Here is a 26,232-nt window from a genome sequence, read left to right on the forward strand (position 1 = left end):
GAAGAATGGTAGCAAGTTCCTGTATCCATGACAACTGAGTACCCAGTGATCTGTATTCAATTTCACTTAATGTCAAATTTAAGATGGAAATATGGAAATACTCTTAGTAAAAAAGTAGCACTATTTTGGCTACTGTAATCTCGTTCATTTGACATCATTTAGACGCACATGCTTGCAACCAGCAGTGATGCCCTGAGACACAGCCTTGTTTGCATGTTATGATTCAACAGAGTAGCATAGTCTGTTTTTTACATAAGTGGTTTTGAATGTAATTTTGATATGATTTGTAATATAATTTCATAACAATGACTGATTATATAACCAGTAAGAGTGTCTGGGAGTACAGAAAGTGGCATCACATACAGCATAATACCAGAGTATGTCAACGCCAGGAAGACATTAAAACAGCATGCCCCCATGCAACATAGCAATCTGCAGGCATTTGCATGTTAAAGACCTCACTGTGCCTGGTGAGAAACAGATGTGGAATGTAGAGAAAGAAAAGAAGCACTAAAAGGGTAATGGGCACTCTTAACATGTGCACCCCCACTTACTCTACTCTTATTATCCTGCTAGACCCTGTAGCTAAGAGACCAAATTAACAGCTAATCCGTGGGTTTGGTTATTGCCACTGGGACCATGTTAGGGATGAAAGTGCTCTCCTATTCTCTTTCTGTGTCTCTTTGTCTCTCATTCATATTGAAATTAGGAGCAAATATGAACAATCAAGCTTCTACACATTTTTAAATACAGTATAATCATGTGCCGTTTGCAGGATTTCAATGGAACTGTATAAGGGATCAGTATAAGGACAGTCTGCCTACACTTTATTCAGTTCACTATTACACTGTACAATGCTTCTGAATATTTCTGTGCTTAAAAGCCCTGTTCCAATTGTGGTAGCTGACAATGTCACAGAGTGATTTTAATGGGTCAACTGCAAATAAACCAGATCACTGAGAAGTTGTGAGACTGGCGTTTCCGAAGTTACTTAAATCTGGTGGTCCACATGACAAAAAAACACAATATGCTATCGACATGTATACTGTAAAGGTAAAAACGAAAAGAAAATACAAAAAGGTTTGGACTAACAAACAGACTGCAAGTGTGTGACCTCATTACAAACCCACGAGTACAGCCATAGGCCGAATCAGTGTTTCTGACAGGAGACTGCACACACAACCGACGTCTTTATCTCATGCTCTTTCACAGGTTGACATGCACAGCATGACACCCTCTTTGTAAGGCGTGTTTGCTTCTGTTAGTGACATTATATACATCAAATGATGCAAACATCCAGCCATGTGGATTTGATCATTTGAGTTATGTCTGTGGGATATTTTGGAGTTATTATGGAGATTCAGTTACGTTTCTGTTGTGATGATTGGAAGGGATTGTGGATCCCATTGTGTTCATTTGCACATCAACACAATGTATTTTTATTATTATCACTGATAATACTACTACTAATAAAATATTAACTACTATGAAAGCTGCGTTTTGTAATGAATTTCACTTTAACGTGACAGCAGCTAGCTTCAATCCCCACATAACTACGTTACCCAGAGTGCTCTGCTGCCGTATAAATAGCAACGAAAGAGGCGTTCCCTCGGTGACATGTGGAGGAGGTAAGAAGAGGATTGTTGCCGAGGACGCGTTCAGCTGTCAGAGATAACCCCGCTCGGGCTGCTCTTACCTGGAGTTTCGCTGCCATGGACTTAACCGGGAAGAGCGCTGTGGAAATGATCCTGTGCTGACCCACTTGTTCACGCGTTTATTTCCTTCTCAGTGTTTGACGGCTTCTCTCCTCGGCGCCAGGTAAAGTGTCCGTGTGTAGAGTAGCAGCGAGGACATCGTTCATACTGGCACGCAGCCGTGACAGGAGCCCACGCGCTCATTTGTTGCTGTTTTGCTGCAGCTCGTGCGTGAAACGGGAGGCGAGTTGACGTTCCGGTTAGCAAAAAAAAAAGATAGAATAATAATATATAAATGTATATATTTAACATGTCCAAACGTTCAAATAACTTCACGGTGTTTGACGCTGAGCTAGACAGGACGAAATACGAACTTTATGGCGTGTAAGTAGTTGCATGGAGCGGTGTGGGACATCTGAATGTGATTAAATGTGACATTTAGCTTTATACGCACGTTAAAATGAAAATGAACATATTTCTGTTTCTCACCTAAATAACTTTTTGTTGATACTGAGAGCTAAAATTATAGCCCGACTGACTTTGGGGTGGTTTTGTATTGATGTTTACAGAAAACTGAAGTGCATTCTATATTCTTTAACCGTGGAATCAGTGGATATACTGATGACCTAAATTCAGCCGGTATCACTGCCTACAATAGCTCAGTCTACCTAAAAACATTGTGCTGTTTTCTTGGATTTTGGTTTTTGTCCTCTATGTGGTTTACGCCAGGCATCTAAGTCAGACTTAGTGTAAAACAGTTTATGAACTCCACCCCAGTTTTTGTCTTTTACATTTATTCCAGGTTGTATTGTGATGTATTTTCTTATGAAAGAAAAGTGCAGACTGGACATAAACTAAAAGCGTGCGGTGCCTTTAGGGGCAATGATTAGATTTAAATGTCCGTTGCTTGTGTCTAATGTCAACAGCTCGGGTTTTGACTTACTGCTCCACAATTGTCCTTTGTGGTCTCGCTGTAAGTTGTACTCTGAGGATGGGCTAAAAAGAAATCTAATGGTGTGAACCCAACTAACCACAAACTCTAAGTCATAAAAGTAATGTTGAAGCTCTGGCTGCTGTCTACAATGTACTCACAAAACGGTACTGACTAACCATTTGCGCAGGAAATTACAGGTGTATGAAGCTAACATTCACATTTTGACTTACTAAAAATACATTTAAATATAAAAATACACATAAATAAGCAATGCAATCAAATGATCAAAAATGTCACGTCAATTATTCTGCTAAATCTGCCAATTGGTCAACTTGTTTCAGATCAAGTGGAGTAAGGGAGTATATAATGTTTCAGCTTTTGTGATTTGATGTATCTGTAAAGACTGCTGAAAAGAGCTGTTATAAATCTTTTCTAGGTGAAGTCAACCCTGAGCAACCATGTCGGACAAGATGTCCAGTTTCCTGCATATTGGGGACATTTGCTCCCTGTATGCAGAGGGCTCCACTAGTGGGTTTATCAGCACTTTAGGGTAAGTCTGCTTACTTATATTTGCATTTTTGTGATCCTTTGACCACCTCCACATTCCCTAGTACATCTAGTGCTGCTGGATTCCCAATCAGATGGCTGGGTAGAGTCGCATAATGTTACTGAAGATGTAATTGTAACGCAGAACGTACTACAAACTAAACGTAGTACTTCTATTTATACTCTATCAGTATTTTGAGCCAAACAGATCAGGTGTGGTACTGAAACAAAAGAATTCTTACGATGTATAGATATAATACCTCTGCTTGGTTTGGGACAGTTACTGATGTGTCAGCACAACCACGACCTACATTTTAAAGTGAAAAATAAGTTATTTGTATATTCCACTGGAACAGAGGAAACTAAGTTTCTGTAAAATAAGTTGTTTTCAGTTAAACAGTGTAGGAAAAATAGTCATATATATGTGTCTCATGTTTAAATGTCATGTAGACAATGTGGGCAACTTGGGGTTTGGTGTCTTGCCCAAAGACATTTCAAAATATCACAAGACGAGCCAGGAGTTGCACCACCAACTTCACGATTGGTGGATGACAGCTCTACATACTTTTTCATAGCTGCCCTGATTATTACATCCCGTGAGGCAAATTTCTGGTAATGTGTAAATTGGGCCATACAAATGAACAAAGTTAGGTTTTCATTAACCAGATTTAGCATACCTGTATATGTAATTATTCTGCAGAAAGACATGTATATTTAATGTACTTTGCACATCCAGTTATTGTATGGAGTGCCGTCCATTGTCTATTGTTCTCTTGTACAAGCCAGAGAGAAGCTTGTACAAGAAAACCAATAGAGGTTTGTCTGTAACAGAGGGAAAAAACTTTGAAATACCCAGGAATGCATCTCTTGCAAATATCAAAATGAGACTTCCTCCATCTGTTTGTTCCAGTGTTTACTTCTTTTATCACTAGGAGTGCCACTGGAAAACAAATCTGAATTAGAGTTTGTTTACACTTAGAGTGTTTAATCTTGGTCATCTTCCACCATGCTTGTCCTCTTCTCTGTAGCCACATGCGAGATGCCCATGTTACAGCACATATGCAAACATGTCACCATGCATATCATTGATACTGCAGTTTGAAAATTTGTTATCACGGGGAGGTGTTAGCCAGATACATTATAGATTATGGCACAGCCCTAATCTGACAGTGTTGTCTTATGTGTGTGGAGCACGATGAGTCAGTTTGATTAACTGTGTCTGCAACATGTTATAAATGTAAAGAAGGTAGAAAAGTAATGGAGGCTGCTTTTATTATCACGTTCTTCCCCTTCATATTCTCTCCTGTGGCCTTTAAATTACCTCATTGCTTCCTGCTACATGCTGAGCGCCATAAATTTAAGAACTTGACATGTTCCCTCCTCCCTAATTGTAGATACCAAGTTACAAGTGCATCTAATTATGTGCAGAATGAACAGATCTTCACATACATTTGACAGTCACAGAAATAAAAAAAGGTTACAATAAGAAGAGATGGTTATTATTGATGTGAATGTCTCCATGCAGCATGTCTGATAACCTATCTGACACATAAGATTGTGCACTCCAGACATCATTCATTTACATCAAGCCTGTCTATCTCCTCTGCTTCCTTTCTATTTTCTGCTATGGTACATTTATTTTTCTTCTTCCAAGGTGGAAGTAAACAAGGCATCTTTGTTGTCTTCTCCTCTCTCTCATTTTAAGTGCTGCAATCTTCCTCGTCTTTCCTTGCAGTGTTTTCCCCTAGGGATTCCTTTTCACCAGCAGTGCTGTTGTGTACGCGACCCCAGACCTGAATTTATGCCGTCTGGTGGTGGAATAGCTTAAAACATTATTCGAGTCAGCTTTATCGTGTGTGCTAATTTATCGGGAGCTTTTGACACTTGAAGGGCTCTAGAGGCCTAAATAACTCTAATAATAAACGTCGAAGAATTAAGTGCCTCAACACACAAAGAATATAAAATGTTTTAACAGAACGTACACTTATACCACCTATTGGCATTAGTGAATCACTGTACTATACAACTACACTGAAGCCATTCATTTGCAGACATTTATTTTTCTGAGCCTTTACAAGGACAGTTCCTAGGATCTCTTAAGCAGTAAATATTCCTTGAAATTCACCTCTGGTCAGACTTCACCTGGAAATGCCACAAACAAAAAGAGGATGAGGCAAGAACTTAGAGTAGCAAGAAAAAGTACCTTTTGGAATTTCATAGTTTTCTGCATTTATTTGTCATAAAATGTGATCTGATCTTCATCCAATTATTAACAAATATAATGTGCCTAAAATAACAACCAAAAAAACATATTTTTCATGCACCCTATTGAGAACAACCATAAAAATCTCAGTGATGATAAAAAAACTATGTGAACCCCTTGGAATTTATTACTGGTTGACCACTTGACACCAGTAAACTCAACCAGGCACTTGGATCAGACCTGCATATTGTTCAGGAGGAATGTAGGCCCATTATTCCTGCAGAACTGCTTTAACTCTCTCTGACATGAAGAGAGCAACACACATGAGACGTCATAATTCTTATGACGTCTCATGTGTGTTGCTCTCTTCAAGTCGTTCTATAGCATCTCTTTTGGGTTGAGGTCTGGGCTCTGACTTGGCCACTCCAAAAGGAGGATTTTGTTTTTCTGAAGCCATTCTGTTGTGTGTTTTGGGTCATTGTCCTGTTGCATCACTCAACTTCTACAAGGTTTCAGCTGACGTACAGACATTCTCACATTATGCTGAAGAATTGTTTGATACACTTGGGAATTCATCTTCCCCTCAGTCAAAAGCAGACTCAAATCATGATGTTTACTCCATGATGTGAACACATTAGACTGTGTAACTTTGTTCATGCATGGTCAAACAGACTATCTTAGCTTGCTTTAGCTGTGTCTTTAAGAGATATTCACTTGTGATGATACTTTAAGTTTAAATCAATCCTGGTACTCATATTAAAGCTACGTTTAAGGCTGTTAAGAAGTAGGCAGTTCTTCCTTGTCTCCATATGCAATTCTCCCAAATGAATCAGTCCGCACATGCACTTGTGAACCACATATTGGACAGCTAAATGTCACTTTACATGTTTGTTTTATACTAGCCTCAGCCTGTTGTATCAGTGGTTTCACAAATATTAATCGCCTATTAACCATGAAAATTCAGCTGTTATGGTCATAATTCAGAAGCTGCCTAATGCATATATTGTACATAAGAGAAATACTGCCATGCTTCTGCTCTGTGTGCCACTCACCAGAGGCCGTGCCAAGTCCTTCTTTTTGCCAGCTCTCCGAAACCATGCTCTTTCACAGTTTAGTGCTGTGCGTCACCCGCCATGGCAACAAATGTGTGCACAGCTTTGAAGACTGCCACCATGACAGAGCTCGTTTGTCAAATTTCCCATCTCATGTTGTTATGCCTTAGTAATCATTTCCCCCTACCGCTGCTGTGAGTGCTTTGTTAAAGAGAAGAGCTCGATGGACATAACTATAAATAGCATTATTGCATTAGGTGTTGCTTTTGCTGTGAGCACATTGAATGTGACCCCTATGAGACAGCTGCTGGACCACTGCTGGCACAGAGAGGTTGGCACCCACCAGTGTTGATACTAGGTGACTGCGATGTAGCGATGATGCAGTATCTCAGAATGCAAGAGCAAGGTCATTCTTGACCTTGGGTGACAGTGACCCTGCTCTTTTTGGACCTCAGCCCATTAGTGCATCAGTGATCAACGCCATAGCTCTTCATTCCTACAGAGGAGTTCTCACACCATTTGCTTTGTTCTTTCATGATGACGGTGCTGCTGTGGTGCAGTGTACAGCATACTGCACAAGTTATAAAAAGATATAACTGACTGGATGCGCCAGAGCCTACTGAAGTGTTGTACTTGTGCTGATCTACTTTCTCATATTTTTCCCAGGGGTTTCCCCAGCTTTCCAGTGTATGATGGTGCTATCAAGTTCATGTGTATTTTACCAACACACAGTGATGCTTGAAAGTGCAACATTTTCTCTATTTTTGCATAAATATGCCTTCAAATGTCATCATAACTAGATATAACAATCAAATGAGGCAAAAAAATTATAATGTGTTTGTTTAATGTCTTCAGAAAGCCAAAAAGTTGTACTTTGGTCCCATGTGTCCACAGAAAATTCTACTAGTAAATGGTCTGCACTTATATAGCGCTTTTCTAACTAACTGGTACTCAAAGCGCTTTACACTGCGTCTCGTTCACCCATTCACACACACACTTGCACACCGATGGTATGCTATGCAGCTGATCTGACTCACCGGGGGCAACTTGGGGTTCAGTATCTTGCCCAAGGACACTTTGGCACGTGACATGGCAGCCGGGAATCGAACCGCCAATCCTGTGATTGGCAGACAACTGCTCTACCTATTGAGGCACAGCCACCCGTAGCCTTCTGTCTTATCCACATGGCTTTTTTGGAGAGAATTGGCTTTCTCTTTACAACCCCATTGTTGTTCAGTGTTTTCCTGATAATGAAAATTATTAAAATATGACCCACTATGATAGAGGCCTTCAGTTACTCTGGTAACTCTGGGTTCCTTATGACCTTCTGCACTGTTACACGTCTTGCTCTTGGTGTGATCTTTGCTGGTCGACCAGTCCTAGCGAGGCTAACAGTAGTGTCAAATGTTCTCCATTTGTATACACCTGTTCTTTTAATGTCTTTAGAAATGTCTTTTGTTCGAGGTATGATGCACTTCTACAATCATGTGTAGTCAAAATAACATTCTGAACACCTAAAACTCTATGCAAGGTCTCTCAGACTTGCATCTAATTGTCATCTCTTTGTTTCCAATGTATGATGTTTAATTTTCCCTGAATTGATAATCCCAGAGGGTTTAGTTGAACAGAAATGCGTCCCCGCCAATATGTTGTGTGTGGTGGTTGTCTGACTTAATCCTGTTATTGATGTTACATGTTAAAAATGAGGTAACATTTATCATTTAATCAGCTTCTTAGTCCAGTAGACTTTTCATGAAGGATCTGTTCCATTTAGTTCATGGAAAATGAAAGCTTTTAGAAGCTACTAAAGTTTAAAGTTGCATGTGCCTTGACCGATTGACTCATCATACTGATGGTTGTGTCCCCAGACTTGTGGATGACCGATGTGTGGTACAGCCAGACACAGGTGACCTCAACAACCCACCCAAGAAATTCAGAGGTAAGGACAACAAAGAACTTAATTATATCTTAATATTGGTAGGTGATTGATGCCGATATTAGACACAGTTTTCTTAATGTTACATTATGTTTTGATGATAATGCAAGATGGGTGAGCTGTAGAGAGATTTCCAGGCCTTATAAAAAATAAGTCTGATTCCCTAAATTTAAAGGGAAATTAGAATGATGAAAAGGAATCAGAAATGCTAAAATAAGGGAACTGTTTAACATTAATAACCAAATACTTTAGTTGTATGATGCATGTATAAGCTGCTAATTAAAACAATATGTTTAATCTCATTGATTCTCTCACTTAGTCAATGAGTGTTGTGCTTGTTAAAAGACTTAAGAAAATGTTGGGCACACCATTGCACCACCAGCAACTGTCTGTTTGGAACAAGGCAGGATGCATGCATGCATACATTTGTGGAATTTTATTGCTAATGTCACTACAGATATACAATGACCTAGAGAGGGACAAAAAATGTAGCTGATATAGTAGCCACTGAGTGTATTTTCAGATTAGATGCAGCTAGCAAATTGGGGTCTTCAGTAAATTAATGAAGAGTGAGATTCAGTTAGTATTACATACTAGGTTTTACACTAATTAATTTACATTATATAAAAGAAAGTTGCTCAAAAGAATTACCCATTTTGTAAGTGGATTTACATTTAAACTGCTTTCTATTATGTTGCCCAACTCTTCTATTTCATAACTCAAACACTGATTGATTGAACACTGTTGTCGGATGTCACAGCCTTCTCTCTACCGCATATTTTGTTTTTGCTTGTGTGCCTGGATCCCAGAATGAATAGCTTTTCTTCAGGCAGAATGCCAAGCAGAGAGAGGCATCAGGCCCCTGACAGCAGCCTGCCATTACATCTTAACATCTAATAACAGGCTCTAACCTGACAGCGAGCACATGTGCAGAGATTAGCTAGCAGGATTCTGACTAAAAATAAAATATATTTTGTTTCTGGTGGATGCATGTTGAACGTCCCATGTAGACAATGCCTTAGTGTTGCCTTTTGTTTTCTTGCAGGGCAATTGTACACCATCACACCACACTGCAGTTTATTTTCTGAAAATGTATTTTTTATATATGTCTGGAAATAGTGATGCAATGAGCAAGTTGTTATGTTGGTTGTTTGCTTGACAGTAACTCTGGGTGTGTTGTGCTCAGAAGATTTTGCAGCTCCACTTGTTTCACAGGAGGTGCAGAACCAGTATGGGTGTTCATCAGAAGTGGGATTATTACGCATGGATTTTTCCTAGAACTGAAGAAGCTCTGATGCAGCGCTAACATGTCTGCCAGAGCAAAACTCAGCCTTGACATTTGAACAGCACAGTGAGCCCTGCTTGGGTTTGATCAATGCTTAATCAATAAAGGTGTAAACATGTTCTTTTTTTTATTGTTAGTACTTTTGAGTGATGTCCTGCTGTAATACAAGAAGCAATTCTGTCTCCAAGGAAATTAATGACCTGCCTCGTAGAAATGAAAGCAAACTACAAGACGAACAAATTGTTGGTGAAAGTTATGTATGGTTTAAATTAAAATAACCAAACAAAATAACTCTTTGTCTTTAAAGGAACTATTTGATTTAGGAATTACTTATTAAAAGATATTACTTAAATGATCCCAGCTTTTACATGACCATAAATCAGTATTTGTTAACCCTCCATATACTGTTATATTATATTTCCATAAGATATTTAAATTTAAAGTGTCAGTGTTACCTTTATTGTTGAAAGAAAAGGTACTTGTTGCTCTGCTTTTTCCATTTCCTAAATCAATACATTTTGTGGCTCAGGATTAAGAGATGATGCTAGTATGACTATTCACTCTGCCACATTTGAAGCAATACATGCAGCACCGAATTACTTCCTGTGTTATCAACTGTTAGCTTTACTGGCCCCTGCCTTTAAAGACCTGTGTGCAACTTCACCTGTTCCAGCAAGTGCTAAAATTGATTGAGCGAACAGTAGATAGGTAATGGTGTTTTATGGTTTTAAACAAGGCCCTGCCTTTCCAGTTTAGGATGCAAAATGCGACTTCACTTGTCTCTTTCTAACTGATCTATTCAAATAGTATTCAAAGCTGTGGTTTAACACCATAGAACTGCAGTAACCATAAACCAGATGTTAGACTGGTACTTGAAGTCATCTCATACACAACATTTGCAACGGTAAAAGTAAAAGGAGGCATTGTAAGATAGACCATGATTAAAAACCCAAATGCCACACTTCTACATGCCTCTATTTTGAAAGATATGTGTATTTATAATATTACATACTAAAGGACTCATGATTTGTCGGTATTGTTTAATGTTCAAGTAAACTACTGGCTGAGGTCTCTACTCTCTTACTAAGGTCAGTGTTAAACAGAAGCAGAACTAAATTCTGTTGAATATTAATAGCGCACCAAAGATATATAAAAAGACTGATTTGCAGGAGCTGCTTTTTTTTTTTTTATTTGAATGGCTGATGCATGACATCAAATGTATTTGTGTACTTAAATGGGTTGTTTTTAGAAATTAGTTTTCCTTTATCTATACACATAAAGCCTGCGAAACATGCGAAATATGCAAATATTATACTATAATACAGTTATAGACATCCCATATGAGCCCTGCATATAGGTTTTTAGTTGTGCTAGTGCCATTTGAAAGATCCTCTTTTCGTGTACTGTATACGATGATTTGGTGTAATGTAAATGAAAGGTAGTTTCTCGTAAAAACAGTGTAGTATCCAGAGTAACCATTACGTTGTTTGTATTGAAACACCTGTTGCTGTGCCATCGTTATATTAGTGAACACAAGAGAAGTACGTAATATTAAAGTAAATCAGCTGGAAAAACTAGTTGGTATGAAGTTAGTGTTTTGAGTGCATGTAACATTAGTGAGGGAGAAAAGAAACTAAGAACAACGTTATGGCCAATGGAGGAACAGGAGATGGGAGTTCTCACATGTACAAAACAATCCACCTGCCCACTCCTTTTTTCTCCGTAACCTCATTTGCTCATCTCTGTCAGACAGATGTTCTCCCAGTGCCCCAATTTCATCACTGGACCTTGGCCTCCTCTTTTCCTGTCCTGATTCTTCCACCCCATGCCCCACGATGGCTAATCCCTAAACACGCTTGTGTTCCAACAGAGGATGCCAGAGTCGCTATTTTTACCCTGGTTATATCTCAGCAGGTCCCTGGTTAAAATGCTCTGTGTGTTTGTGTGTTTGTGTGTTTGTGTGTTTGTGTGTTTGTGTGTAAAACAATACAAATTCCAAAACATTTTTACACACCCTGTGTGTTTTTTATACCCTTTTATTTTTTTTAGTAGCACCCTCCCTGTACCTACTATACACAGAGAGTTCTTATAGTAGAGTGTTCATATTTGTTTGAAACAAAATATTATAGCTCTGTTTTTTCATTTGCCATGCCATTTACTGAAAAAACTGAAGCACATTGGTATAAATGTGGCTGTCCTATATGAGGCATAACGTTTTGGCAGGAAGTTAGGACTGATTGTGGGTAGTACTATGTGACAGAAAACATCAGCAGTGCAAATTAGCTGAACCAGTGACTGTGTCGGTTAAACCACACAGTTCTTTGTTAGTGATACTGAGGTGCCAAACTCCCATGATTATTCATATCATTTATCCAGTTATTTAGTATTTAATATATGTTGTAATTTATAATGCTGTTTATTGATTAGAAAATGTATTAATACATTTGCAAGCAGCAACATTTGCAAACTTTGCAGGGAATCGGTTTCAGCAAAACTGCACTTGCTAGAGGGGCAAATTTGTTATCATTTCTATTTTTAGCATCATTATGATATCCAGTACCATTTATGCACAGCCAAGAATCAACTATTTTAACATTCCTCATTAGTGTATTTACTTAAGCTTAACTTGTGTCTTATCTCATTTTACTTTATTCAACCAGACCGAGTCACATAAAATGTACACTACATGTAGTCTTAAAGTTGCACATTCAAATTTTGCCATAGGTGATATCATGCAAGTATTTGCTAGAGCAAATGATGATGTGTGATTATTTGACCTTTTTCTTTCCTTGTTTCTTTTCCCCAGACTGCCTTTTCAAACTATGTCCCATGAACAGATACTCGGCACAGAAACAGTTCTGGAAGGCAGCAAAGCCTGGCGGCAACAGCACCACTGACACAGTCCTCCTCAACAAACTCCATGTAAAATTACTGTTGTTTTTTTTTTTTTCCAGAAATGCATGCATCAAATACTGTAGTGTTGTGTGGAAAATCTGTTTGCAAAAGTTACACTAGTGAAAGATTGCATCGTGTTTTGTGTAATTGCCCCCGTTAGCATGCTGCTGACCTGGAGAAGAAGCAGAATGAGTCTGAAAACCGCAAACTGCTGGGAACAGTCATCCAGTATGGAAATGTCATTCAGGTATGTGAAGAAACCCATGAGATAAAGCGCTTTGGTTAACAGAGCTGCTGCAGTATTAGCACCATATATGACACTGTGTGCTTGATAATATTAACTGCAATTCTGGCTTTATCAGAAAGGAGTTTTAAATAATTGCTACAGCACAGAGGTGTGCTATATGGTTGTCTGCTGTAGCTTTTTTTAATCTTGTTTGGCTCATAGCAGAGGCACTGTTTGCACACTAGGGATGACATCATCTGAAAGTGAGAATGGCCTAATGTTCTTGCCATATCATGTGCACAAGGGAGAGTACATACAATGTAGAATGTCTTAGTTGCAATTAACTGGAGTAATAAAGTAAACACTGGTTTCTGGTTTACTGGGAATCACAATTTATCTATCACATTCAACACATACTAAGGATAATAACTCTTAAGGGTGGTCTCAGTTCATCTACCATCACTGGTTCCAACACCGTATACCATTCTGTAATATTAACTTTGTCAGCTGCAGAACTATGTGTTATGAGAAGCTTTCTTGGATGGAAAATGTAGACACAACAAACACACCAGACATTACAGAGATATGCATTTTCAGTCAGACAGGTTAGAGGGACCTGTCGTGCCAGCTTGTGACATGTTTCCATCTTTATTCCTGTGTTATCCTTTTCACTGTCAACATTATGTTATTCATAGTAGTTCTAACCATGTAACATATTGCTTGTTTTACCAACAGTTGCTGCACTTGAAAAGCAATAAATACCTGACAGTGAACAAGCGCCTACCTGCGCTGTTGGAGAAGAATGCCATGAGAGTGACTCTGGACTCAGCGGGAAATGAGGGATCCTGGTTCTATATCCAGCCTTTCTACAAGCTGCGATCTCTGGGAGATAGTGTGGGTAGAGCTGGGTGTGGGATTCAAGTTGTATGCTCAGCAGGAGAAATTAAGGATGTATTTTTAGACTTCACAGGATTTGAAAACAGAAGTCACACATGCTGGCACGTAGCTTGTTTTTATCAGACAGGATGAATTAAAAATAAAAGACAAACAGCTCGACCTAAGCACCAGTTCAGCTACAGTAATGCCTGACCTTCCAAAAATAAGCCACTGCTGGTGAACTGATGGTTATCAGTCTTTTCAAGTCTATGTTTGGAACTTCTTCTTCTTTGGTGACTAGATAAGATACTGTGCATGCTCATTGTCAACAAAGCATTCAGCAATTTGACTGGAATTGCACTGAGAGTCTGTTACAAATATGTGACTCCATGCATCTACAGCATCTACAGTCAGCATTCATTGGATCTGAAGTCAGCAGTGTGACTGAGTGTCATTGTGTGTCATTGTGTGAGGAGACCTCAGTACCCCCCTCCTTATTCTTACTGGAAGCAGACATAAATGCTGTTTTAGCTGCTACTATTCTAACACAGACTATTTTACCGAGTTGGGCTTTTTTTTAGATGCATTGTTGGTAATGTAGGTATGACTTTGCTATTGAAGTGCAACTCTGGTGGAGTGAGATATTATACTGTAAACGTAGCACACATGACCAGAACAGCTTCTGATCGCGTTGCAGTTTTTCTATTGTCACATTGTAAAACCTCTAAACAGCTTCCAAATCTTTTTTAGTCAAGGCAGAAACCGATTCCTAAGATTTAAATGTCCGCTGATCTTTGCTGCAATAATTACATAGAATAACTGGTTTAAAATCAGACAGGTGCACGGACTGAAGGTGAGGGTTTAAGATGATGTTGAGTTTCTGTTCCTCACATTTAAGTAAGTAATATTTTGAAGACTCATTTCAGCATACTAAGAAGCTATTATCAAGTTAACCTTAAAACCAGGGTGAGGGAAGCTAATTTGAATATCTTAGCTGAGAATAGCTTAGTATAGCTTTGCAAGCTACTGGTTAAATGTGCTAAACACTGGAAGACGCAAAGCTACCACAGGCACAAATCTTAGAGAAAGAACTTCAACTTTCTTAGTAATGTGTTGATTCTTATGGGGAAATAGTTGTTTCACAGCTGCACATAGATGGTGGTGCTACTGTGGAATTTTTCTTGTGCAAGGACAGTTATACATGTGGTTAGTAGGAACTATAGGGTTGTATACAGTCAGACTCTGCCTTCCAGAAACTAGCACCTATTTGGGGGAATTGCACCAAGCAGATTTTGCAGTTAGCCATGTTTATTTGGGTATGGAACAACTACTCTCAACAATCATTAATAGATAGCAGTAATCAGTACTAATGGCTATTAACACCTTTTATATTCAACGTTCATTCACAGCTAAGATGACAATCCAGCTTCATGAAATAGTGCCCAAGACTTGTTAATGTATTTGAACTACCAACAAGCTACAGCAAAATGTAGCAAGGTTACTAGGTAAAATACATGTAGTTCACTACTTCCAAACCACTCCTTGCTTAGTGAGTAATGCTCTGGGTAAGAAAAACTCTGTGCTGATTCTGTGTCTGATCCAGCTCCTTCACCCAGTCTAATCCACTACTCCCCCTGGTGTTTATGTGGCTGCTCACATTTTCCAGAGTAACCAGATGTGTTATGCTCATTTACCAAGGCAATAGCAGTGTTGAAAAATTGAAAAGGACACTTACATTCTAGATTCACTAATGTATCACTTTATATGTCTGAGCAGTGGTAGCAGGTGTCTTTTGATTAACTGAATTTTAAAAGTGAATACTCCTTTGAAGACATTATGTGTATTTGTATTGCACCTGCAGGTGGTGATTGGTGATAAAGTAGTCCTTAACCCAGTGAATGCCGGGCAACCTCTGCATGCCAGCAGCCACCAGCTAGTTGACAACCCAGGTTGCAATGAGGTACACAAACACTTTTTTCCTTACACAGCTATACAGGCAACAAGAAAGTGATTAGTGCTTCAATGCAGTGGAATATGAAATGTTGCTGACAGGATGTCAAAAATCTGGACATACTTATTCATCTTAAACTTAATAATTGTTTTGTTTTTTGCTTCAGGTTAATTCAGTAAATTGCAATACAAGTTGGAAAGTTGTTCTGTTCATGAAATGGAGTGACAACAAGGAAACAATACTCAAAGGGGTAGGTTCTCATTTATGAATTATGTCTGCTGTATTTATGTTTAGTGGTTTTTGCAACTTATCTCCATTAACACTCTACAAAGGAGATATTTGAAAATATTTTGTCAAAACAATTCTGTAATATACTGTACGAATGTTTAAAGATTTGTCTACACCTCTGTATTTTTGCAGGGTGATGTAGTACGGTTGTTTCATGCAGAACAGGAGAAGTTCCTCACGTGTGACGACCACAGGAAGAAGCAGTACGTTTTTCTTAGGACCACTGGCCGGCAGTCTGCCACTTCTGCCACTAGCAGCAAAGCACTGTGGGAAGTAGAGGTAAGACACCATATTCTAGCAATTGAAACTGTTATGCTAAGAGAGCACAAATAGTACTGTGTTAGAGCACCGTCAAATAAAATGTATTCAGGAGAAGTTCAGGATTTTTTTAAATATATATTATTGAGATGTTGTCAGACATGGACAAATTTGTCTGGGTTTTTTTTTTTTTATCAAAACAGAAGAAAGTATAATTTTTCTCTTAAATAAATAAATTAAATTAAAATAAGCCATTGCTTTTGGTTGTGATTTAACTTCAGCTTGATTCAAGGCATTGAATCAACCATCGTTCACTAAGTCCACTGTTGCTCAGAAAGGGCCTGATGGTGCGATCAGACCCTGATGTACTTTGACCTACTTCAGCTAGTATCTCTTTGGCCCTTTATCTACCATTCCCTCTATCCTTGCATTGATTTTCACAATTTGACGAAGATTGTCTTTTTGTGGCCATGTCTAAGGAGGTGGGCTACAGTCCCATAACACTTCAACTTCTTAATATATTAATATTTATTCTTCTATCTTTAATATTGTCTTAAGACAAGCTTGAAAAGCTCTATTTCTTTAATCCTCATCTCTTTTTGTATTACCAGGTGGTCCACCATGATCCATGTAGGGGAGGTGCAGGCTACTGGAACAGCTTGTTCAGATTTAAACACTTGGCCACTGGGTGTTATTTGGCTGCTGAAATGAGTGAGGTATGTGTCAGTTTCTTTTCCTTCTTAAGTCACACTGTTATAATCCTGGAGCCATACAAACTGGTCCGTATCCCATGTTGCAGCTAGTTAGTTTAAATCCACAAAATACTCTGGCATGGTTCATCTATCTCCATGTGTATAGCCATATAGGGATCTTCAGAGCACATGGACGAAAATATAAAATAATGAGGTTGAAGAGAACATTTAACATGTGGGTGTGTTTCCCAGGTGAACCCAGATTTTGAGGAGGAGAGTGCCGAGCAGCGTTCCTCAGTAAGTTAGCCTGATCTTCTTCCATTTGAGTGCTTAGCAACATTATGCTGGTTGCCTGACTGCTATCTAATCTGTTCGATTGTGTGCTGGATCTTTGCTTTCTGCTGTAGGTGGCGGACTTTACACCCTTTAATTTCCAGGTCAGATGTTCTTTACTTGGCTGCAGCAACCCAGTGTAAAAAAAATCTATATCCTTGTGTCTTTTTGCTTTATTGTCCATTTCCTCTTTTATCACTCTTGGAGATAACTAAATAACTTTTTCATTTAGCTTGTGTGCATTGTTCATTTTAGTAACACTTCATTACCACAGTGTGTCACCATGGCATCTGTCAGCTGATGCATGTCTTTTCGTGAAATACCATTAGGTGGCAGTGTTGTTATACAGTACAAATCAATTGCAGGTTTTATCACGGCTGTTCTGTGCAGCAGACACATGACAACAAGGCCCACCAAACTGTAGTGATGGCTAAAGCTGATATATCTGATAAGGGAAAAACACAAAAAATAAAATGGTGGCTAGTAGGTTGAATTGAAAAGAAAACCTCCTCTTTAGCCTCATTGTTGTTGTAGATCAACAGTCTATCCTATTCTTTTCTGAACTTTATTGCAGTTTGTTCTCACTGTTCACTTTGCTGCTCTAGCTTGATGCAGATAATGAAGCATTACGAGGTCGTCTGCGAGCTCCACAAGAGAAAATCATGTACACTCTGGTGCCAGTTCCTGATGGGATGGATATCTCCTCCATCTTTGAGCTGGACCCTACCACTCTCAGAGGTGGAGACTCCATGGTGCCCAGGTATGATATGTGTAAACACAACCACAGATGTACATCTTTCAGGAGCCTTGGCTGATAATCTTCAATCCCCCACGTAGTCCATTTATGCATGTGAAAATACTCAAGGCTGGTAAATGCATACACCATCAGTGTACAAACATGCCCAAAACAGAAAAGATGTTATAATAAAATACAGGAGACAAACCCATTTAGTTTCTGCCCTTGAAAAAAATAACCATCACGGATGTTGGAAAGTATAGGGGGGAATGTGATGAATGACAAATATCTCAACACCACGTTGTCTAAATACAGAGACCACAGTGATGTCAAGATTTCAACAAATTAAACAGTAACAATAGTACACATTTGACTCATGGGTAGAGTTCAATGGGGAATTTGAGACATCAGTACATTGGGATTTTCTGACATGATGAAAGTTTAATTGCTTTTGCAGCTCCAGAGACAAAGCATTTGTATGATGCATGATCTGTTTTGCCCTAGTTACCGCTGTTTGTTTTGGTCGATTATATGTCAAGGATCCAAATGAGAAATAGTTTCCCATTCCTCTATGTTTGGTCCAATTAAAAACAAAGGCAAGGGTATGTACAAATTTAAGTTAATTTAATTTCATTTAATTTTCTAAATTTAATCTAATTCAGTAAATTACATTTCTTCTAACATATGAGGCGACAATCAAGGGCTAATTGTCCTGTACTTTCACTAGACATTATTGCCTATTTGTGTAAATTTCAATGTGCCATTCAATGTGTCATTTTTTTAGATGGTAGTTTCACTAGACATGGAGAGTCCCTGCATGGCTTGAAACAGGAAACCATCTTAACCAGGCTTAGAGTAAGAATGGATAGTGGGCAGAAAGGGAAAAAACAACATTTCACAATGTCATTGCAGATCCTTGTTATACAGTATGTGTGAGGTAAAACCACAAACCAGATAGTGTGTAAACACCTCAATTGACGTATCTGACAGATAAAGATTTTATGAAGAAATCTGCTGTCTATTCTCAGGTCAGACCAACAAGAATGTACTGTATTGGCATCTTTTTAGTTTGGCTGAACCACTGTTTTGTTGAAAATCCAAAGTACAAAAATTATAATAGTAATGTTTCTTATATCACATAAGAACAGAGCTTCTCCATCTTGTATGAAAGCTCTTCATGTGTCACTTCAACGGCTACGTGCCTGAAAGGTGCAGCTTACTGCAGCTAGCATCTCTTTAGCCAGGTGACTAATTAATGACTGTGAGAATCGGTGCACAAAGGTAAGCCTGTTAGCTTGAGTGGGAAGTTACGTAATGCCTGCCAAGATTATGGCTACTGTCTGCTGTCTGGGCTGAAGGCCTGACTAGCTACACACAGACACACACACACACCTACTCACACACGTGGAGCGGGCTGCGTGCTTTGAGAATGAAGGACGTAGTTGGCTTAGACTTTACTATGTGTAAAGTGCTTAATGGAGGAGAGCTGATATTGTACAAGTCGCTGCTAGTGACTTATACAGTATCATACCACAAGGAAAGCAATTGTAAGCAATTCCCTCCCTTCCCAGACAGTTTGTTTACATACCATTGTTACTTCTGAATAGCAAGGACAGGAACTCGCATACTATTATATCATATATATTATCATCATATTCGGCAATCCTGATAACAGCACAGCATACAATAAATCCTGTCTTTGTCTTTTGTCTTCTGTTTTTGCTGGTGAGGTTTCAGAGAGATATGAATTCATGATAATTTACTGTTGTTTTGGATGCTGTAAAATGGTGGTGGAGTGTTAGACTGTGTTATAATAATCTCTACTCCTGAACCTAAACACGATATTCCTCAGGTACTAGTTTCAATATTTCCATGTATGTACAAAGGTTAAGACATTGGTTACTGGTAAGTCTGATCAAACCACTAGGTGGAGACAAATAAACGTGGTGGTTTCGCCAGTTCTTATTGTATGTTTTTGTGGTACTATAAATACAATCATACCTGTGAAGGTTTGTAGCTGCTGACCTTTGTGACACACACACACTTACTGCCACTGTTGCCATTTGAAGGCCAGTTGCTGATTTAGTGGGTGTGCTTTTGGTAGATAATTCATAGTTTGACATACAACAAATGTCATCAAATAGAACAACTTCTACCTCAGTGTACCTCAGTTCTCTATTTTGTAATACTTCTGGTTTTAGTTTAAACAAATTAGTTTGTCCTAGGTATGGCATCGGGTTCATCAATCTGATCTTATTTCCTTGAGGGTATAAATGTCCTATTCTAATTTCTTGGCAATTGGCCCAAGACGTTGTGCAATACAATACATGCTAGTGTTAATATTTTGGCCTGAGGGTGGTTCATCGAGTATGAAAATAAAAAGACTTCATCTGGAACCTGAGTGTAGCCTGTGAATTTTGTGAGTATCAACCCACAAGAGAATCAAATACTTTATCTAGATTGCAATGGACATTTCTTTCTAAACAAGCTTATTAATCCTACATATATTGATTCCATAAACAGTGGTGCAAATGGTGTTACAGTAATGTCACATTAAAAACAAAGAAGTCTGTGTCCCACCAAAGAACAGTGTTCGTTGTGGGCCATCTTGGTCACTTTGACTGGATTGACAGCCACTTATGATGATTTATGGATCAAAGATGTGCATTCTCCATAACTGCTCAGATTTTAAAAGCAACCTATGACAATCTTTCCTGTGCCCTGCACTTTAATGTATTTTGTCATCATCTCAGACAGTTTTTTCTGTTGTTTCTAGGAGCTCCTATGTGAGGCTAAGACACTTGTGTACCAACACATGGGTCCACAGTACTAACAACCCCATTGACAAAGAGGAGGAGAAACCTGTTATGTTGCGGGTGAATAACTTTTAACTGAGTCAGGATTTGCAGCACGGCTAATATTTTCTGATTGTTATTAGGTTAGCCAATAACACTACATATTTCCAGATTGGAACATCGGCAGTAAAAGAAGACAAGGAAGCCTTTGCTATTGTTCCAGTGCCTCCAGCAGAAGTGCGAGATTTAGACTTTGCCAATGATGCAAGTAAAGTGTTAGCATCCATTGCTGGCAAGCTGGAAAAGGGTACTATTACACAAAATGAAAGAAGGTATGAAGCAAAACATATCAGCTATCCCATTAAACTTTTTAAAAACTACATTAATATAAACTATGCCACCAGAATATACTATATACAGCATATTGTACATGTAGGTTTACAAATGTATTTGTAATTTTAATGGAAATTTATAATATCACTGAAATAGCTGCTGAACTGATATTCTATCATGTTTTTCTGTACATGTTTTTCTCATAAGCTTAATTTCATTCACTTTCCAGGTTTGTGACCAAGCTTCTCGAAGATCTGATTTTCTTTGTGGTGGATATCCCCAATAGCGGGCAGGATGTTTTGGAGATTATGGTTAACAAACCCAACAGAGAAAGACAGAAACTCATGAGGGAGCAGAACATTCTTAAACAGGTTGGCCTTACAGCTCAAGAACTGTAACTGCACTGCACATTTATCTGCATTTTGAATACGTCAAAGAGTCTGTTTTCGTTACAGATTTTCAAACTTCTCCAAGCCCCTTTCACAGACAGTGGTGATGGTCCTATGTTGCGACTGGAGGAGCTTGGAGACCAGCGTCATGCTCCTTTTAGACATATTTGCAGGCTTTGCTACAGAGTGCTTCGCCATTCCCAGCAGGATTACAGAAAGAACCAGGTGGGTGGACACTACACTTTACCTCCGACCCCACGTACTGTGGCCTTTTCTATTACAGTAACCACCTTTTCTTTCCTTCTCTTTACAGGAATACATAGCCAAACAATTCCGTTTTATGCAAAAACAGATAGGATATGATGTACTGGCAGAAGACACTATTACTGCACTGCTCCACAACAACCGGAAGCTGCTGGAGAAACATATCACTGCTGCTGAGATAGACACATTTGTCACGCTAGTGAGGAAGAACCGAGAGCCGAGGTGAGACTCTCAGGCAGAGACAGGCTCTGGCCAAGTTGGGTCAGTGTGGCTTGTATAATATCTCCTAAGGAATGTAAATATATGTAAATAGATTCAGATGTTTGCAGAGGAGTATGAGTGAAGTGCTTGTGCATGGCTTTGGCACTGCAGATAATTTGCCAATGATGCGAGTAATATGTTACTATCAAACTGACAGCTTGAACTATTACAGTTCTGAATGGGTGAGCAAAACCACATGTTAATTTCAACTTTCTGTAGTTCCTGATATAAGGTCATAATATAATCTTGAAACTCTTAACCTTTAGTCATGCCCTGAGCATATAAAAATATTTATTGTATTGTCAACTGTAGGTTTCTGGACTACCTGTCAGATCTCTGCGTGTCTATGAATAAGTCCATCCCAGTGACACAGGAGCTTATCTGCAATGCAGTGCTGGATCCCACCAATGCTGACATCCTCATTGAAACCAAGTTAGCTTCTCATTTGTCTTAATTCTAACAGTTTTTATTGATAAACTGAAATGAACATTTAGAAATAATTTTTTTGCTGTTTATTAGATTGGTCCTTTCGAGGTTTGAGGTTGATGCAACAGCAAATGGAGATAATCCAGTGGAGGCAGAGGATGAAGAGGAAGTGTGGCTGTTCTGGAAAGACAATTGTAAGGAGATCCGAAGTAAGAGCATCAGGGAGTTGGCCCTTGATGCAAAAGAGGGCCAGAAGGAGGATCAGGAGGTTGTCAGCTACTACAGGTAAAAAGTCTTTGATTATACACACATCAACATGCATATGTCAATGAAGATACATTCATCTAGATTAAGTCATCTGGAAGTTGAGGCATGGCAACTGAAAACTTGAAACTATTCATCTCAAACCTCCACCTCCGTTCAGTGAGTGTATTTATTTTTACATGCTCAGCTTCCTGCACCCCTCTCCCAAACACTCTGAGACAGATACTCGTCCACCCTAAAGATACCTGACACCAAAACCAAGATGAGATGCTCACACCAAGAGAGCAATATAGTGTACACTGTCCAATCAGTGAAGAATGCTGTGAGCTGTACATTGGAGAAATAGCAGCTACACAAGAAGGAGCAACACCTCAGGATCAAAATCAGCTCTGTACCTTCATTTAAAAGACAAAGGGCACCCAATTGAGGACTATATTGGACAAATGTTGGCTAGAGAACACAAGTGGTTTGACCTGTATCAACAGCAACTTGTACAGGTCTCGTTCTTCAGACTGATGAAGCTCTTCAGATGAGTGATTAAATGTTTTGACCTTATAAGAAGGAAGTTCAGTTGCCATGACTCAACTCCAGATCTACATGTGTATGCTGTTTTAAACTCATATTAGTCTAACTTTAAAATTCAGACGAAGGGAGTGTTTGTCAGAGTTAAAGGTCAACTTCACCAATTCTCAACATGGTTACTAAGGCTATGATTTGGGGAGTGCAGATATACTGTATGAAAGCAAAATAATCAGAAACTATTGAAACTAAAACATTTTTCAGCTAAAAAGAGAGAGAGATTTTAATTTGGGAAGGACAAATGGGAGTTTTATGCCATTCATATATAGTAGATGTATTCCTTAAGTTAGAACCGTAGGAAACAAGTTATAAATTAGTGAAATTGCCCTTTTAATCAAACATAAAACTGTGCTGATACAATCAGGTTTTTTTAACAAAAAAAATCTACATCACACAGGCACAAAAGAAAAAACATTTAAGGGTGATGAATGTGTTAACGATGTTAATGTTAATAATTACAAACTAACAGATGCCAGCTGAACCTCTTTGCCCGGATGTGTCTGGACCGTCAGTACCTGGCTATCAACAAAATCTCCGGTCAGCTGGATGTGGATTTGATCCTGCGCTGTATGTCCGATGAGGAACTGCCTTATGACTTGCGGGCGTCTTTCTGCCGCCTGATGCTGCACATGCATGTGGACCGCGACCCCCAGGAGCAGGTCACACCTGTCAAATATGCTCGTCTTTGGTCTGAAATTCCTTCTAAGATTGCTATTGACGAGTGAGTCCATGAATACTTTTAATGTACTTGCATTTCCATTGCAAAGATGTTCCTGTCAAAGATGTATCTCTGAGGTGTGATTCCCCTCTAATTAGCTACGACAATGATGGAACCACCAGAGACGAAATCAAAGAGCGCTTCTGCCTCACAATGGATTTTGTGGAGAACTACCTGAGAGAGGTGGTATCCCAGAACATTCCCTTCTCTGACAAGGAGAAAAACAAGCTTACCTTTGAGGTACCACCTGTTCACAGATGCTATGAGCAGATGAGATGTCAGCTGGATTTTTTGAAGTTATAAATAGTGATTTTAAATGTTTCTTATTGTAGGTAGTGAACCTGGCAAGAAACCTCATATACTTTGGCTTCTACAACTTTAGTGACCTGCTCCGACTGACAAAGATCTTACTGAACATTTTAGACTGTGTACATGTCAGTACCATTTACCCCATCAACAAGATGGAGAAGGGAGAAGAAAACAAAGGTAAACATGAGTCTCCTTGGGACCAACTCACTTCAGTCTACATCAGTGAAGAATGTTTTTTTTAATTACCATTTTATGCTATACAACCAAGCAAAGAGAGTCTGGACTGTCAAGTGATTTTTAGCTAGTCATTTTCTCTCCCTTTGTCTCAGGCATTTCTTGCAGAAAGACATGGTTTAATGTTTTTAACATTGTAATAAGTTACATACTGGCCACATCATTCCTGCAAGTAATCTAAGTGAAAGGTACGATGATAAATAATAAGCATGAAAGGAAAAAAGATTTTGAGACGGAAATACCACCAATACTGATTAACTATGTTAACTATGAATTATAAGGTTTTGTGAGTATGTCTTGACAAAATGACAAAAACAAGTAAGATTGTTTCGTATAAATGTTCCTAATTTTAGTTGAGTTTAATGTTTGATTTTTGAATTTGAATGTTGTTTCTGTATGTACTGTAGCTGGCAGCAACGTGATGAAGTCCATTCATGGAGTTGGGGAGCTAATGACCCAAGTGGTGCTGCGAGGCGGCGGCTTGTTGCCCACCACGCCAACTCATCAGCCAGAGGGAGATGTGGTCAAAACGCAGACTGAGCCAGAGAGAGAAGACATCATGGTCATGGACACAAAGCTCAAAATCATTGAGATTCTGCAGGTAGAACAGCAAAGTGCTTCTTCTTAGACAATCTTCACTCTTTTTTCGCTCTAATAACATGTTTCCTTTTCCTTCAGTTTATTTTGAATGTACGACTAGACTACAGGATCTCCTGCCTGCTCTGTATTTTCAAACGTGAGTTTGATGAGAACAACCCTCAAGGAGACAACATTGTCAGTCAAAATGGAACCAATAATGTCACAGGTCCAATGCCAGGTACAAAAACCACATAACGTACTGATAACAATGTAAAGTTAACAAGTTCTTCAATAAATATTAAGTAATTTTCCTTAAAGTATTTATTCATGTGTAGTTTTTCATTTTTATCTAACTCTAGGTAATCTTGACTTTGAGAACATTGAAGAACAGGCAGAGGGGATCTTTGGTGGAAGGTGTGTTGTAACAAAATATAAAGCAAGTTGTTGTCAAGTATGGAAAATGTATGATACATTTCTGTCTGCCTGTCCTTTCAGTGAGGAAAACACTCCACTAGATCTAGATGAACACGGTGGTCGGACCTTTCTAAGGGTCCTGCTGCACCTGACCATGCATGACTATCCTCCTCTTGTATCTGGAGCACTTCACCTCCTCTTCAGACACTTCAGCCAGAGGCAGGAGGTCCTCATGGCCTTCAAACAAGTCAGTTTTAATTAACACTCCAGTTTACCATCAGTTTTTAAATTTTAGAGAAACTCTAAAAACAAAGACATTTTAAAGCTGTCCATGCATATTTCCCTCCACTGCAATTTAGGTCCAGCTCTTGGTGACAAGTCAGGATGTTGATAACTACAAGCAGATCAAGTCGGATCTGGACCAGCTGCGGTCTATTGTGGAAAAGTCTGAACTGTGGGTTTATAAGAGGCAAGGGGAAGATGGGATGGACGGAGATGGGCCTTCAGAGTCAGATAACAAAAAGAAGGTACATTGAGAGTAGCGCTTGGTGATTTGCTAAAGACAGAAAGTTAATTAAAAAGCCTTTGTTCCTCAGTGGAGATTATATTAAGCCATGCCTCTTTCTTCCCTATTGCCTGTTGTTTTACAGGGAGATTCCCTTGGTTCTGACAAAAAAACTGAAAGCACTAGCAGTTACAACTACAGGGTTGTAAAAGAGGTATGACTATCAGTATTATTATTATTATCTTGTCCTTTCATTT

At 38.9% G+C, this 26,232-nt stretch overlaps 1 protein-coding gene across 5 annotated transcripts in view; it reads left to right on the forward strand.

Annotated features, from left to right (window-relative positions):
• The first annotated feature begins 1,628 nt into the window (after positions 1–1,628).
• itpr1b (inositol 1,4,5-trisphosphate receptor, type 1b) overlaps positions 1,629–26,232 on the forward strand; it is a 76,588-nt gene continuing 51,984 nt past the window's right edge. For 3 of the 5 annotated variants that reach the window (XM_026348299.1, XM_026348296.1, XM_026348298.1), the window contains exons 1-28: positions 1,629–1,818; positions 3,065–3,178; positions 8,298–8,368; positions 12,457–12,572; positions 12,706–12,792; positions 13,507–13,665; positions 15,509–15,607; positions 15,765–15,848; positions 16,019–16,165; positions 16,756–16,860; positions 17,089–17,133; positions 17,775–17,929; positions 20,682–20,781; positions 20,872–21,032; positions 21,263–21,404; positions 21,489–21,647; positions 21,736–21,908; positions 22,260–22,379; positions 22,467–22,658; positions 23,686–23,937; positions 24,033–24,174; positions 24,267–24,420; positions 24,885–25,078; positions 25,156–25,294; positions 25,416–25,470; positions 25,552–25,717; positions 25,830–25,997; positions 26,121–26,189. In XM_026348299.1, coding sequence (XP_026204084.1) covers positions 3,087–3,178; positions 8,298–8,368; positions 12,457–12,572; positions 12,706–12,792; positions 13,507–13,665; positions 15,509–15,607; positions 15,765–15,848; positions 16,019–16,165; positions 16,756–16,860; positions 17,089–17,133; positions 17,775–17,929; positions 20,682–20,781; positions 20,872–21,032; positions 21,263–21,404; positions 21,489–21,647; positions 21,736–21,908; positions 22,260–22,379; positions 22,467–22,658; positions 23,686–23,937; positions 24,033–24,174; positions 24,267–24,420; positions 24,885–25,078; positions 25,156–25,294; positions 25,416–25,470; positions 25,552–25,717; positions 25,830–25,997; positions 26,121–26,189 — 3,546 coding nt within the window. In that variant the 5' untranslated portion in view covers positions 1,629–1,818; positions 3,065–3,086. Of the gene's footprint in view, positions 1,819–3,064; positions 3,179–8,297; positions 8,369–12,456; positions 12,573–12,705; positions 12,793–13,506; positions 13,666–15,508; positions 15,608–15,764; positions 15,849–16,018; positions 16,166–16,755; positions 16,861–17,088; positions 17,134–17,243; positions 17,274–17,774; positions 17,930–20,681; positions 20,782–20,871; positions 21,033–21,262; positions 21,405–21,488; positions 21,648–21,735; positions 21,909–22,259; positions 22,380–22,466; positions 22,659–23,685; positions 23,938–24,032; positions 24,175–24,266; positions 24,421–24,884; positions 25,079–25,155; positions 25,295–25,415; positions 25,471–25,551; positions 25,718–25,829; positions 25,998–26,120; positions 26,190–26,232 lie in introns of all 5 variants that reach the window. The other 2 variants (XM_026348295.1, XM_026348297.1) reach the window with 1 other exon arrangement.

The sequence above is a fragment of the Anabas testudineus genome, chromosome 5, assembly GCF_900324465.2.
Source record: "Anabas testudineus chromosome 5, fAnaTes1.2, whole genome shotgun sequence".
In the NCBI taxonomy this organism is placed as follows: domain Eukaryota; kingdom Metazoa; phylum Chordata; class Actinopteri; order Anabantiformes; family Anabantidae; genus Anabas; species Anabas testudineus.